Source organism: Salmo salar, chromosome ssa16 (genome assembly GCF_905237065.1).
Source record: "Salmo salar chromosome ssa16, Ssal_v3.1, whole genome shotgun sequence".
Lineage (NCBI taxonomy): Eukaryota > Metazoa > Chordata > Actinopteri > Salmoniformes > Salmonidae > Salmo > Salmo salar.
The window spans coordinates 76575143-76589385 of record NC_059457.1 but is presented as its reverse complement, the minus strand read 5'-3'; the positions used below and the strand labels follow the sequence as shown (position 1 = coordinate 76589385).

Sequence of the window (14243 nt, the reverse complement as noted above, 5' to 3'; positions counted from 1 at the left end):
CACTGTTATTGTGTCTCTCTCTTAACCAAACCAATGCACGCAAGCACACACGCATACACTAACCTCCACAAAACACGTTCTCTCTCTCTATCTCTCCCTCTTTTTTTCTCCCGCTTTTTGTCTCTCTCCATACCGTTCTGTACCCAATCCTCCCTCCCTTCCGCCCCTCCTCTCTTTTACTCCTCCCTCTCACTCCCTCGCTCCCCCTCCTCCCTCTCCGGGCTGGCTGAGTAAGTGCTGCAGCATCCTCACAGCGGAGTGTGTATGTGAGAGGAGTGTGTGAGTGGTTAGCACCGGGGATCTTCAACCAGAGGGGTTCCGTGTGAAGAGAAGGGCTCTTCTGTGCATGTGCTTGCCGTGTGTGTGTGTGTGTGTGTGTGAGTGAGTGAGTGACTGTGTGTGTGCGTTTTCTCGATCTATGCGTGCGAGCAAGTGAGCGTGTGTGTGACGACGCTGTCCTCGTTCTGCACCGACCGGACCCTCTCTCTCATCTCATCATGCAGCCGGCTGTGCTCATCTCACCGCTGTGACGACTGAGTGTCTAGACCAGGCTCTGGAGACTGAGAAAGAGATACAGGCAGAGAGACCGACACACAGACAGACAGGTGGACAGACAGATGGACTGTTGGTGGCGTGTGATGCTGTGATTCCTAGTGGAATAGAAGGGTCTCCTCTGTATGGGACACTGTTGTAAGCCCTCATTAAGTTAACGAATTGGAGACAGACAGACAGACAGACAGACAGACAGACAGACAGACAGACAGACAGACAGACAGACAGACAGACAGACAGACAGACAGACAGACAGACAGACAGACAGACAGACAGACAGACAGACAGACAGACGGACAGCTCTCCGGTCGACTCGAAGGACCACCTCTCTTTCTGGGGTTTGGGATGCGCTGTTTCTGGGTGGACTAGGAGAAAGGTCTCCTCTCTTTCTTCCCCTCTCCTCCTCCTCTCCTGTCTTCCACGAGAGAGCGCTCAGTGAGGATCTGATCCTGGAGTGTAGAGAGAGACAGAGGGCCTGACGGGACGTGAGGCAGCATGGCTCGTCTCAACTGGTGCCTGGCCGCTGTCATCAGCTGGGGCAAGTTCCTCTTTTCCTGCTTCTTCCCCCTACGAGGGGCCAACAAAGACAAGGTAAGCCCGCACAATGAGGGGGATTGGGAGGGGGTCGGAGAGGGGGACTGGGAGGGGGTTGGAGAGGGGGACTGGGAGGGGGTTGGAGAGGGGGTCGGGGAGGGGGTTGGAGAGGGGGACTGGGAGGGGGTTGGAGAGGGGGTCGGGGAGGGGGACTGGGAGGGGGTCGGAGAGGGGGACTGGGAGGGGGTTGGAGAGGGGGACTGGGAGGGGGTTGGAGAGGGGGTCGGGGAGGGGGACTGCGAGGAGGTCGGAGAGGGGGACTTGGAGGGGGACTGGGAGGGGGTCGGAGAGGGGGACTTGGAGGGGGACTGGGAGGGGGTCGGAGAGGGGAGCTGGAAGGGTGTTGGAAAGGGGGAGAAGACAGAACAAGTACAATGGAATCATGGAACCACATTTCTTATTTTATTATTTACACTTTACTTCGTCTGGTTCTTCATTTATTGCTTTTCACTGAGATCAGAACCTGTTACCAGAGAGATACCTGGTGAGATGAGAAGAGCAGGAGTCTAAAAAGGTGTTGTAGTTTGTTGTCCGTGTTTGTGCACCAGTATAATGGTCTTGGCGCTACACTGGCTTGAACATTGAGTAATATCTGTGTCAGCTAGCTAACCAGCTGGTGCGCCAGCACTACAGATTAGTTTAGCACAATTTCACACAGCACAGCTGCTGGTGTGTGGACTACACTACAGGTTGAGGAACAGTCAGTGGATGTTGCCCTTTAGCTCTGATTCAAGGTCAGTGTTGCTCTTCACCGCCAATGGTGAAGATTAAGATGGAGATAGAGAGGAACTGATCCTAGATTAGTGCTTAGGGGCAACTCACCCTTGGATCTGGAGAAATGGGGTGCTTGATGCAGACGTTACTCTGCTACCGTACCTGCGTGTCCCGATTCATAGTGTCACCTTGTACGACTGCAGAACAGAGCAGAACAAGGTTGGCATCTGCATTTAAGGTCTGTGTTCGCTAAAATAAAAATCGCTCAATCGCTGGCGTTTTACCAGCCATGTCATTTTATCTTTCGTTGCTTTTCGGGTCGGTATTTGTTCTTTATGGTTCGCTGGTTTTTCCAGTTCCGTAGTGGTTCGTATCTTGCAGGCGAATGTTTGGCAACAAAGGAAGAACGTATTTCCATGACTGATGCCGAATCTTTAGCGGTGCGTTGTGTTGATGGTTTCAGTCTTATTAGTCTGAATTGGACTGTGGTAATACAATGTCTTTGAGTGTCTGAATCACTGCACCACTCTTCTCTCTACCCCTTCTTCCCTCTCTCTTTCTCTATGTTATAGAGGATAATCAATCATGTGGTACAAGTCCCGTACGTCCAAACACAGTCTTTCATTACACACGATAGAAAGTGTGTATGTGTGTGTTCATGCGTGTGCATATGTATGTGCGAGTGTGTGTGTGTGTGTGTGTGCGTGTGTGTGTGTGTGTGTGTGTGTGCGTGTGTGCGAGTGTGTGTGTGTGTGTGTGTGTGTGTGTGTGTGTGTGTGTGTGTGCGCAAGTGTGTGCGAGTGTGTGCGAGTGTGTGTGTGTGTGTGTGTGTGTGTGTGAGTGTGTGCGAGTGTGTGTGTGTGTGTGTGTGTGTGTGTGTGTGTGTGTGTGTGTGTGTGTGTGTGTGTGTGTGTGTGTGTGTGTGTGTGAGCCTGAGGTGATCTTCTGATGAATAGAGACGGGATCTTTTTCATAAGTGTTGTCTTTTGTCTCTCATCTTGTTCCCACCAGTGTTTCAGTGGGTAAAAGGCTGCTTTCAATGGCGGCTGGTGAACCGCAGGGCTAGTTATGTTTTGGTAGCACAAGCAGTTTTACGCATGAGCTGAACCAGCAGTCTTTTCTGATCTGTCTTCCCCAGTCATTAGCGTATGTGCTGTATTGTAGGTGCGCCAGTAGGGTTAGGAGTCCGTTTTTTTATGTCGTAGCTCGTTACCCAGTCCTGCGTCCCATCTTTTTTGATGAACTTTCTATTTCATTCAGTTGCCTTCATTTGTGTTCACTTTGAGCTATTACGATGTAGCAGTCAACATTACTCATCCTGAACTGCTGTGTCCCAATTTCTTTTCCCAATCATATTTTTCTGCAGACCTTGAAATGGAATGACCTCATAATAAGAGCAGTACATCGATGTGGATTTAGGCTGAGTAGTGCACTATGTAGGGAATAGGGTGCCATTTGGGACAAAGCATTAGCGTGAGTGGCTCTCCTCTCCAGCAGGCCAGGCTTGCCTCCCTGTATGAGCCCTGAGCACCTTCCCTGCAGCAGCTTGTTTTGTTCAGTAAGCCCTGGTGATGGGTAGGAGAGTTGGAGGAATAGAGGAATAGAGGAATGGAGGAATAGAGGAATAGAGGAATAGAGGAATAGAGGAATGGAGGAATGGAGGAATGGAGGATTAGAGGAATGGAGGAATGGAGGATTAGAGGAATGCAGGAATAGAGGAATAGAGGAATGGAGGAATGGAGGAATGCAGGAATAGAGGAATAGAGGAATGGAGGAATAGAGGAATAGAGGAATAGTGGAATAGAGGAATAGAGGAATGCACGAATGGAGGAATAGAGGAATGGAGGAATAGAGGAATGGAGGAATAGAGGAATGCAGGAATAGAGGAATGGAGGAATGGAGGATTAGAGGAATAGTGGAATAGAGGAATGGAGGAATGGAGGATTAGAGGAATGGAGGAATAGAGGAATGCAGGAATAGAGGAATAGAGGAATGGAGGAATGGAGGATTAGAGGAATGGAGAGATTGAGGATGGAGCTCTTGGGGTAAAGCTTAGTCTCCTGCCTACCTGTAGCGTACTGCTGCATGCCTGCTTTCTGCAATCCCCCATCCTCCTCCCCTTGTACCCACCTCCTCCTATCTGTACCCCCCTCCTCTCCTTGTACCCACCTCCCCCCCTCCTCCCCTTGTACCCACCTCCTCCTAGCTGTACCCCCCTCCTCCCCCTGTACCCCCTCGCCCTATCTGTACCCCGCTCCCCCCTCCTCCCCTTGTACCCACCTCCCCCATAGCTGTACCCCTCCTCCCTAGCTGCACCCCCCTCCACCCCCCTGTATCCCCCTCCTCCTCCTGTACCCCCCTCCTTCCTAGCTGCACCCCCCTCCACTCCCTGTATCCTCCTCCTCCCCCTGTGCCCCCTCCTCCCTAGCTGTAACCCCCCCTCCCTGAATCCCCCTCCTCCCTAGCTGTAACCCCCCCTCCCTGAATCCCCCTCCTCCCTAGCTGTAACCCCCCCTCCCTGTATCCCCCTCCTACCTAGCTGTAACCCCCCTCCCTGAATCCCCCTCCTCCCTAGCTGTAACCCCCCCCTCCCTGAATCCCCCTCCTCCCTAGCTGTAACCCCCCCTCCCTGTATCCCCCTCCTACCTAGCTGTAACCCCCCCTCCCTGAATCCCCCTCCTCCCTAGCTGTAACCCCCCTCCCTGCCGCAGCTCCTTATCTCTATGTCCCCGCTCCCTCCTAACTCCCCTCCCACACACACAAGCACTGACACGCACACACTCAGGTGAGTGCACTCACACACTTTGGCGCACTCACACGCACACACACACACACACACACACACACACACACACACACACACACACACACACACACACACACACACACACACACACACACACACACACACACACACACACAGACCGACAATCCAGTGGTTCTCCACCAAAGCGTACATATGTCCTGGCTCCCTATTCCTACATATAACTGTCTATCAAGCTTTACCCTAATACCTTACCCCTGTACTTACTGTATCTTCTAACCCTCAAGGCACATGATACCCCCCTCCCTAATATAGGCTACATCCCTCTGGTTTATTTCAACAATAACACCCTGCCCCTTTCTTTACCCCCATGTGAATATGACTGTTTATTTCAACAGTAACACCCTGCCCCTTTCTTTACCCCCATGTGAATATGACTGTTTATTTCAACAGTAACACCCTGCCCCTTTCTTTACCCCCATGTGAATATGACTGTTTATTTCAACAGTAACACCCTGCCCCTTTCTTTACCCCCATGTGAATATGACTGTTTATTTCAACAGTAACACCCTGCCCCTTTCTTTACCCCCATGTGAATATGACTGTTTATTTCAACAGTAACACCCTGCCCCTTTCTTTACCCCCATGTGAATATGACTGTTTATTTCAACAGTAACACCCTGCCCCTTTCTTTACCCCCATGTGAATATGACTGTTTATTTCACCATCCGTCTGTCTTCACTTCTCCTCCTACCACGATATACTGTGTAGTCCCTAGCCCCTATAGTCCCTAGTTCCTATAGCCCTAAGCCCCTAGCCTATAGCCCCTAGTCCCTATAGCCCTAAGCCTAGCCTATAGCCCCTATAGCCCCCTGTCCCTATAGCCCATAGCCCCTATAGCCCCCAGTCCCTATAGCCTGTAGCCCCTATAGCCCCCAGTCCTTATAGCCCTTAGCCCATAGCCCCTATAGCCATTAGCCCATAGCCCCTATAGCCCCCAGTCCCTATAGCCTGTAGCCCCTATAGCCCCAGTCCTTATAGCCCTTAGGCCATAGCCCTCAGTCCTTATAGCCCTTAGCCTATAGTCCCTATAGCCCCCAGTCCCTATAGACCTTTAGCCCATAGCCCCTAGTCCCTACAGCCCCCAGTCCTTATAGCCCTTAGCCCATAGCCCCTATAGCCCCCAGTCCCTATAGACCTTTAGCCCATAGCCCCTAGTCCCTACAGCCCCCAGTCCTTATAGCCCTTAGCCCATAGCCCCTATAACCCCCAGTCCCTATAGACCTTTAGCCCATAGCCCCTATAGCCCCTAGTCCCTACAGCCCCCAGTCCTTATAGCCCTTACATCAGTAACTGTTCCAATGCTACATCAGTAACTGTTCCAATGCTACATCAGTAACAGTTCCAATGCTACATCAGTAACTGTTCCAATGCTACATCAGTATCTGTTCCAATGCTACATCAGTAACAGTTCCAATGCTACATCAGTAACAGTTCCAATGCTACATCAGTAACAGTTCCAATGCTACATCAGTAACTGTTCCAATGCTACATCAGTAACTGTTCCAATGCTACATCAGTAACTGTTCCAATGCTACATCAGTAACTATTCCAATGCTACATCAGTAACTGTTCCAATGCTACATCAGTAACAGTTCCAATGCTACATCAGTAACAGTTCCAATGCTACATCAGTAACTGTTCCAATGCTACATCAGTAACTGTTCCAATGCTACATCAGTAACTGTTCCAATGCTACATCAGTAACTGTTCCAATGCTACATCAGTAACTGTTCCAATGCTACGTCAGTAACAGTTCCAAAGCTACGTCAGTAACAGTTCCAATGCTACATCAGTAACTGTTCCAATGCTACATCAGTAACTGTTCCAATGCTACATCAGTAACTGTTCCAATGCTACATCAGTAACTGTTCCAATGCTACATCAGTAACTGTTCCAATGCTACATCAGTAACAGTTCCAATGCTACATCAGTAACAGTTCCAATGCTACATCAGTAACAGTTCCAATGCTACATCAGTAACAGTTCCGATGCTACATCAGTAACAGTTCCAATGCTATATCAGTAACAGTCCTACAACAGAAAAAACGATATAGTTACATTCCAGCTCTGGATAAGAGCGTCTGCTAAATGACTAAAATGTAAATGTTAAGGAAATGGAACATATCTTAACATGAAACTGTAACTACAGTTGTAGCGGCATTCGGCGTTGGCTGTTAGTTTCAATCTCTCTGTCTCCACTTTCCCTCCTCTGTTTCTCTCCTTCATTTCTGATGGAGAGGGAGAACTTTGGGGACAGGCACAATGCAGAATGCTGCTTCTTCACTACACTGGCCCTGGTTTCCTTCCTACCGCAGGCAGTTTATCAGCCACTTCACCTCCACCCACCTATCCTCTCTCAGGACCCCACTCTGGGGAGCCACTGTATACTCCTGCAGGGTTTTATTCCAACCCAGAAATAGGCCTAGTAGGGCGGGAGCAAAACCCTGCACACCCAGTAGCTTTGGCAAAAATGTGTAACGTGTATAAAATCATTAAAATAGGTTGAACAACAAGATGTTGATGTCTGTGACGTGGCGCTGTTGGCTGTAGAGTGGGAGTGGAACAGTATGGCCCTCATAAAGGTGTTCTGTAGTCATGGCAACACTGCTCATACTAGTACCAGACAGTTGATTCTACTATGGAGGAGATGGGATGTGTGTGTACGTGTGTTTCTGTGTACTGTGTAGTAAGATTTATTTTTGCATGTCGGTATAGGCATGTGTTAATCCTGCATTGGCTCTCCTCTCCTCTCCTCCACCCCTGCTCCTCTCTCTTTCTCTCCCTCTCTCCTCTCTCTCCTCTGTACGATCCAAGCACTCCTCTCCACTCATTTAACTAATGTCCCCCAGGGTCGTAAATTCACCAAAGGCAAAAAACACAGGCAGCTAAAGGAGAAAAGGGTGATGGGGAACCTGTCAGATGAATAGGAGGCTTTTCTTCAAGGACCAGCTTGTCCAACGAATACATATCAGCTCCTCATACATTCCTGGTTATTTACCACACGTTGTAGATCTCTCAGCATTCACACACGTTTGAGTAATGTTCGTTTTGCGTTGTGTGAGCTGGATGATATCTGGCCGGGGATTTGCAGACTCGTCCCTTATGGCGAATGAATGCGTGGTAGCAGAGTGATGGATGTTTTGTTATTCCTGCGTTAAAGCGGTAATGTGATGGAATCTCCAGCCGAGGGAGATGAGACTGCAGCACCGCTGGAGCTGGAGCTGGAACTGGAGCTGGAGCTGGAGCTGGAACTGGAGCTGGAGCTGGAACTGGAACTGGAGATGGAGCTGTAGCTGTAGCTGGAACTGGAACTGGAGCTGTAGCTGGAACTGGAACTGGAACTGTAGCTGGAACTGGAGATTGACCTGGAACTGGAGCTGGACCTGGAGCTGGACCTGGAAATGGAACTGGAGCTGGAACTGGAGATGTACCTGGAACTGGAGCTGGAGCTGGAGCTGGACCTGGAACTGGAACTGGAACTGGAGCTGGAACTGGAGCTGGAGCTGGAGCTGTGGTTCAGTCTTCACTCTACTCCCAGGATGACAAAGTCTATATTCCACAGGGCACCCTATTCCCTATGTAGTGAACCACTTTTAATGGTCTCTGGTCAAAAGTAGTGCGCTATATAGGGAACAGGGTGCCATGTGGGACACAGTAAAATACTTATGTCTGTCCGAAATGACACCCTATTCCCTTGTAGTGCACTACTTTTGACCAGGGCCCATAGGTCTGCCATGGGGTCAGGGTTGGTGTCACATGTGCTCCCTCTCTGGCCTCTAGGTCACCAGGCTGCTCGTTATGGCGCACACCTGTCAACATCGTTACTCGCACCTGTGCGTCATCAGACTCACCTGGACTCCATCACCTCCCTGATTACCTGCCCTTTATATGTCACTCCTTTTGGTTCCTTCCCCAGTCGTCATTGTTTCTATTCCAGTGTCATGTCGGTGCGTTGTTTGTGTTTCTTGTTTTGTATTTAGTTGCGTTTATTTATTAAAACTCACTTCCTGAACTTGCTTCCTGACACTCAGCTCACACGCTACAGTTGGGCCTACCTAGCAACACCCTTACATGCTTCTGAGGGTCACTCTGAAAGGACATCTCTCTCTCTCTCTCTCTCTCTCTCTCTCTCTCTTTTCTCTCTCTCATGGGCTTTATTGGCATGGGAAACATATGTTTACATTGCCAAAGCAAATGAAATACATAATCAAAAATGAACAGTAAAGATTACACTCACAAAAGTTTCAAGTGTCATATTATGGGTATGTACAATGTTAAAATGATGTGCAAATAGTTAAAGTACAAAAAGGAAAATAAATCAACATAAATATGGGTTGTATTTACAATGGGGATTGTTCTTCACTGATTGCCCTTGTCGGGACTTGACTGTAACATTCATTTGAAGACTGTTATTTATCTAATTAACTAACTATGTTTAATTGTTACCCGATTAAATGAATCATGTAACAATTAACTCATTAGGATCTGGGGCACCACGAGAGCGGTTCTTTAAAGAGTTACCATCTACTGAATTAAACTCTAAAGGTCTTTACCTATCACATCTATAAACAGTCAACCTATTAATCATAACCTCGTATCATATCATCATTCGGAACAGTCATAACCTTCTTGCATCTGCAAAAACCTTATGATTCAGTACCTCACAAATTGGTTTAATTATTTACTAGCTAATTAAATGGGAACACAGGATTAACATACACACTTCACACCGGTTACTGCCTTGAGACTTAATATGCTGAAAACAGGTCTCTAGTGGAATGACAACAACATGGCTGCTTGTTAATGAAGAGATGGAGAGGGAGAGAGAGAGGGACAGAGACACTTAACATTGGTACATTCAGAACTACTTTCACCGACAGAAACCATATACTTTGCACACGAACCACCGCCTGCTTTGAGTAATAAATCATGAATGTATTTATGTGAAATGCCTGGGTTTGCCGGGGATCTCTCGGTGGACAGGGCCACCTTGGAAAGGGGGTTGGGCTTTTTCGTGGCATGCTTGTAAGGCTCTGATTGTCCAAAAGTATTCCAACAAGTCTTCTGCTGTTGTCCTTCTTTGTAGTTGCCCGGTATCTGGTGACTTGTTGTGTAGGCCTGAACAGAACTACATAGTTTTTCTCCTTCCTTTCGCTCCTGAAGATGCTTCTTTGAAGATCGATGGTTCCCCAGTGGGGTGATGAGAGTAGCGTAATACAATGGTTTGAGAAGAGTAACAGGATGGTCCTATTTAAATTCACTTTCGAAGATACTTTACTTAGTACAGCTAATCAGCCGTACCAGTGATTGTCCAGGAGGTGAGATTATCTTCTCCACCACGTTTTGAGATTCAGTTCAAACCAATTTAAACGTGCCGCTGCATCTTCACGCTTTTCTGGTCTGATGTGTTTTTTCCTTAACTCATCATGTATACCTTTTGCCTGAAAGGGGCGGTTCTGGCAGGCTGACACGCTCTCTGACCTCAATTCGGGGAGGTGACTACTCACGGTGCAAAGTTATGGAAAATAATTATCTCTTATAGCTTCTCACATCACATCATTTTTCATACTACATGCACAACGCGTAGTATGGAAACTTCATATATGTAGTGCGTATACTTTCCAAGTTACAGTATTTCCTTTATAACATTTTTAATGACATCACAAAATAACAAACAAAAATGACATTAGAGTTCTATAGATCGCCTCTGACCATTCCCCACGTTCTACATTAGAAATATTGTTCCAGTATTCTCTTTTGAACTTGTTAGATTTTCAGCGGGAAAAGGTCTGTTGAGACAAAGCACATTCCTTTGGTGAATTTGGAGAGCACAGGCCTGGGTCTTCTCCGTTGATTTACAACAGGACTAGAGTTGTTAATCCCCATGAGTTTCTTCCTTCCCCCTCTACGGGTGAGAGGGGGTCTGATTGAAGTTATTAATTGCGAACCTGATCTGACATATTTGGATTCTCGTGGACAGTCATGACACCCTTTTCTTGTGGAAACAGGTCACAAATCTTGCTGCTGTGATGGCACACTGTTGTATTTCACCCAATATATTTTATCAAAATTGAAATTGTTTTTGAATTCTTTGTGGGTCTGTCTAATCTGAGGGAATATGTGTCTCTAATATGGTCATACATTTGGCAGGAGGTTAGGAAGTGCAGCTCAGTTTCCACCTCATTTTGTCTGCCTACAGCAGTCTCTCTCAATAGCAAGGCTATGCTCACTGAATCTGTATATAGTAAAAGCTTTCCTTAAGTTTGGGTCAGTCACAGTGGTAAGGTATTCTGCCACTGTGTACTCTATTCAAATAGCATTCCAGTTTGTTCTCTCTCTCTCTCTCTCTCTCTCTCTCTCTCTCTCTCTCTCTCTCTCTCTCTCTGAGAGGGATAGAACACACACACATGTCCCAGAAGGAGATGAAAAGGCTTTTCTCTGTGTGTGTGTGTGTGTGTGTGTGTGTGTGTGTGTGTGTGTGTGTGTGTGTGTGTGTGTGTGTGTGTGTGTGTGTGTGTGTGTGTGTGTGTGTGTGTGTGTGTGTGTGAGACTTGGTGTGTGTGTGTGTCTCTTTGTCTTTATAATCTATATTGATTTGACAGAGCCAGGACAAAGCCACCTAGAGAGAGAGAGACATACATGGACTAAGTCTTTCCCTCACAAGCAATAGCTAAAGTGTGTGTGCATGTGTGTGTGGGTGTGTGTGTGGGTGTGTGTGTGGGTATGTGTGTGGGTGTGTAGCGCACCCTACCACTGCCAGTGTCTGCAGTGATCAGCGGGACAGCAGAACGTGGGAGGAGTAGAAGCTAAAAGAGAATGAGTTAGTAAACGAGGCAGAGGGGAAATTGGAAATGTGACTGTATTTAATGTATTGTGGCTTTGCTTTGAGTCACGTTTCAACCTTGAGACTCCACAGTTCTGTCTTTCAATGGAGTCAGTAGAAACCTTTTCAGAAACACTCTGTAACACAGGGACATAGACCTGGGCCTGTATCCACAAAGCCTCTCAGAGGAGGAGCACTGATCTAGGATCAGTTTTTAGATCATAATGAATATTGTTATGTCGACAGGGTGGACCTGATCTTAGATCAGCGCTCCTATTCTGAGATGCTTAATGAATACGGGTCCTGCTCAGTGCACACAGCCAGCAGTTCAGCATTAGTCTGTCTGTAGACAGTAGTTTGGTCTAACAGCAGTGGGAGAAGAGGAAGATTGGAGAGGAACTGTTCCTGTTGTGGTACTACCAGAAAAATGAAGAGAGAGAGAGAGAGAGAATAATTGATCTAACAAAACATTGAATAGAGTGTGATACTAAACATGAGGAGAATACTTAAAGTCATTTCCACTAGAGGCTGCTGTGAACATGGTCTAGACTTTAGACAGGCGCTCAGTGGTTATCCAAGTAGAAGTAGCCCCTTAGCCCAGACCCAGGATCAGATTAACCAACCACAACTTCCTAACTGTAACCATTAGGAATAGGTAGAAATTACCAAAAAAATGGTTAATGTCATAAGTTGGGGTTTATGGTAGAATCTGATCCTAGAACTGTGTTTAGGGATAACTTCTACTTTGTTCTAATCATTACAGACTTAACTAGAAAGGAGGACGGGCATCTTAAATGACTCGAACGGCATTAACGGAATGGCAGCCATTATCCTTCCCTCACCAGCCTCCTGTGATATATTGGCTGTGTCAGGTTCTCCATAGTCATGGAGATGTCTATCTGAGTGATGAAAAGCAACAGGGATCAATAGCAACACTCAGAAAAAGGTTTGCTCTGAATAAATTGGCCCTGCGCCCTGTGGGGATCAGGTTGCTGCATTGATGTGATGTGTATTCATCACTAATATAATGCTGATACAACACTGATGGGGCACTGATGCTGTGTGTGTGTGTGTGTGTGTGTGTGTGTGTGTGTGTGTGTGTGTGTGTGTGTGTGTGTGTGTGTGTGTGTGTGTGTGTGTGTGTGTGTGTGTGTGTGTGTGTGTGTTTGTGCGCAGCAGCCACCTCCACTCATCAGTTGGAATATCTCTGCCTCATCATTCTTGGCGACCCACTATCGGCATTGTCACATCGTCAATGCTGCCACACAGTCAGAGCATTCAGGTCAACACAGTCACTACCTCTCTGAACATTCACTTACTGCTGACCCATTACAACTGATCCTCTGTTTACCTCATAGTGGACAGGTGACGACTGGGCTTGGGAGAGCTGATCCTAGATCAGATGGAAGGTAACCACAGCAAACAGGAAGTCAGGGAGAGGGTATGTGTGAAAAGCTCTATTGTAGCCTACATGGATTCCTCCAGCACTGAGGCAGGATGTGTCTGTGGGACTCACTGAGAGGACAAAGCAGTGGTGTTGGTGTTGAACCAGCAGTACTTTTCCACCAGCGCAGCATAGGCCTGAGGTAACAATATGGTACTGATCGCTTGTCTTTTATAGAAGGGAGTAGGGACCATAGAATAAGAGGTGACTCCCCATGCTGTCAAACTGTGAGGGGGTAAGGCAATGGAGGAGGAGAGGAGAGGAGGAGAGGGGGGAAAGAAGAGAGGAGAGAGGAGAGGAAAGAGAAAGGAGAGTAGAGAGGGAGAAGAGCGGAAGCAAATAAAAGATTCAAGTGACATTAGCACAGACATGAGCGAGCATGCTTGCAGGAGGAGGAGAGAAGAGATGGAGGGAAAGAGAGAGAGGTGAAACATGGAAAGAAGGGAAGGAGTGGTGTGCATGGGATGAATGAATAGAGGAGTGTGTGAGCGAGGGAGAGAGAAGTGGAGCAGGGGCTAAGAGGGAATATTTGAAGAAGGGGAAGAAAATGAAAGGCAGACAGACACCTCCTCTCTCCCTCCTTCCCTCATGTGAGTCATGTTGCCTTATACATATTACTCCTGAGAGCTTAGTGTCTTTCTGAGGGAACGAGGGATAGTGGAGAGAGAGAGAGAGAGAGAGAGAGTGGAGAGAGAGAGAGAGGAGGAGAGTGGAGAGAGAGAGAGAGAAGAAAGAGAGGAGGAGAGCGAGAGAGGAGGAGAGAGAGAGAGAGAGAGAGAGAGAGTGGAGAGAGTGGAGAGAGAGAGAGGAGGAGAGTGGAGAGAGAGAGAGAGGAAAGAGAGGAGGAGAGCGAGAGAGGAGGAGAGTGGAGAGAGAGGAGGAGAGCGAGAGAGAGAGCGAGAGAGAGAGGAGAGAGAGAGAGAGAGAGAGAGTGGAGAGAGAGAGATGAGGAGAGTGGAGAGAGAGAGAGAGAGAGAGAGAGAGAGAGAGGAAAGAGAGAGGAGGAGAGCGAGAGAGGAGGAGAGAGAGAGAGAGAGAGAGAGAAAGGAGAGAGTGGAGAGAGAGCGAGGAAAGAGAGAGGAGGCGTGGAGAGAGAGAGGAGGTGAGAGTGGAGAGAGGTGAGAGTGGAGAGAGAGAGAGAGAGAGAGAGTGGAGAGAGAGAGAGGAGGAGAGTGGAGAGAGAGAGAGAGAGAGAGGAAAGAGAGAGGAGGAGAGCGAGAGAGGAGGAGAGTGGAGAGAGAGAGAGAGAGAGAGAGAGAGGAGAGAGAGAGAGAGAGAGTGGAGAGAGA

At 47.8% G+C, this 14243-nt stretch overlaps 1 protein-coding gene across 7 annotated transcripts in view; it reads left to right on the top strand.

Annotated features, from left to right (window-relative positions):
* The window catches only part of LOC106591349 (tensin), a 193409-nt gene that overhangs the window by 54736 nt on the left and 124430 nt on the right, over window positions 1–14243 (top strand). For 2 of the 7 annotated variants that reach the window (XM_045697913.1, XM_045697911.1), the window contains exon 1: window positions 246–1143. The exons of the other annotated variants lie outside the window; for them this stretch is intronic. In XM_045697913.1, the coding sequence (XP_045553869.1) occupies window positions 1048–1143 (96 nt within the window). In that variant the 5' untranslated portion in view covers window positions 246–1047. Of the gene's footprint in view, window positions 1–245; window positions 1144–14243 lie in introns of those variants that run through there. 7 annotated transcript variants of the gene reach the window in all.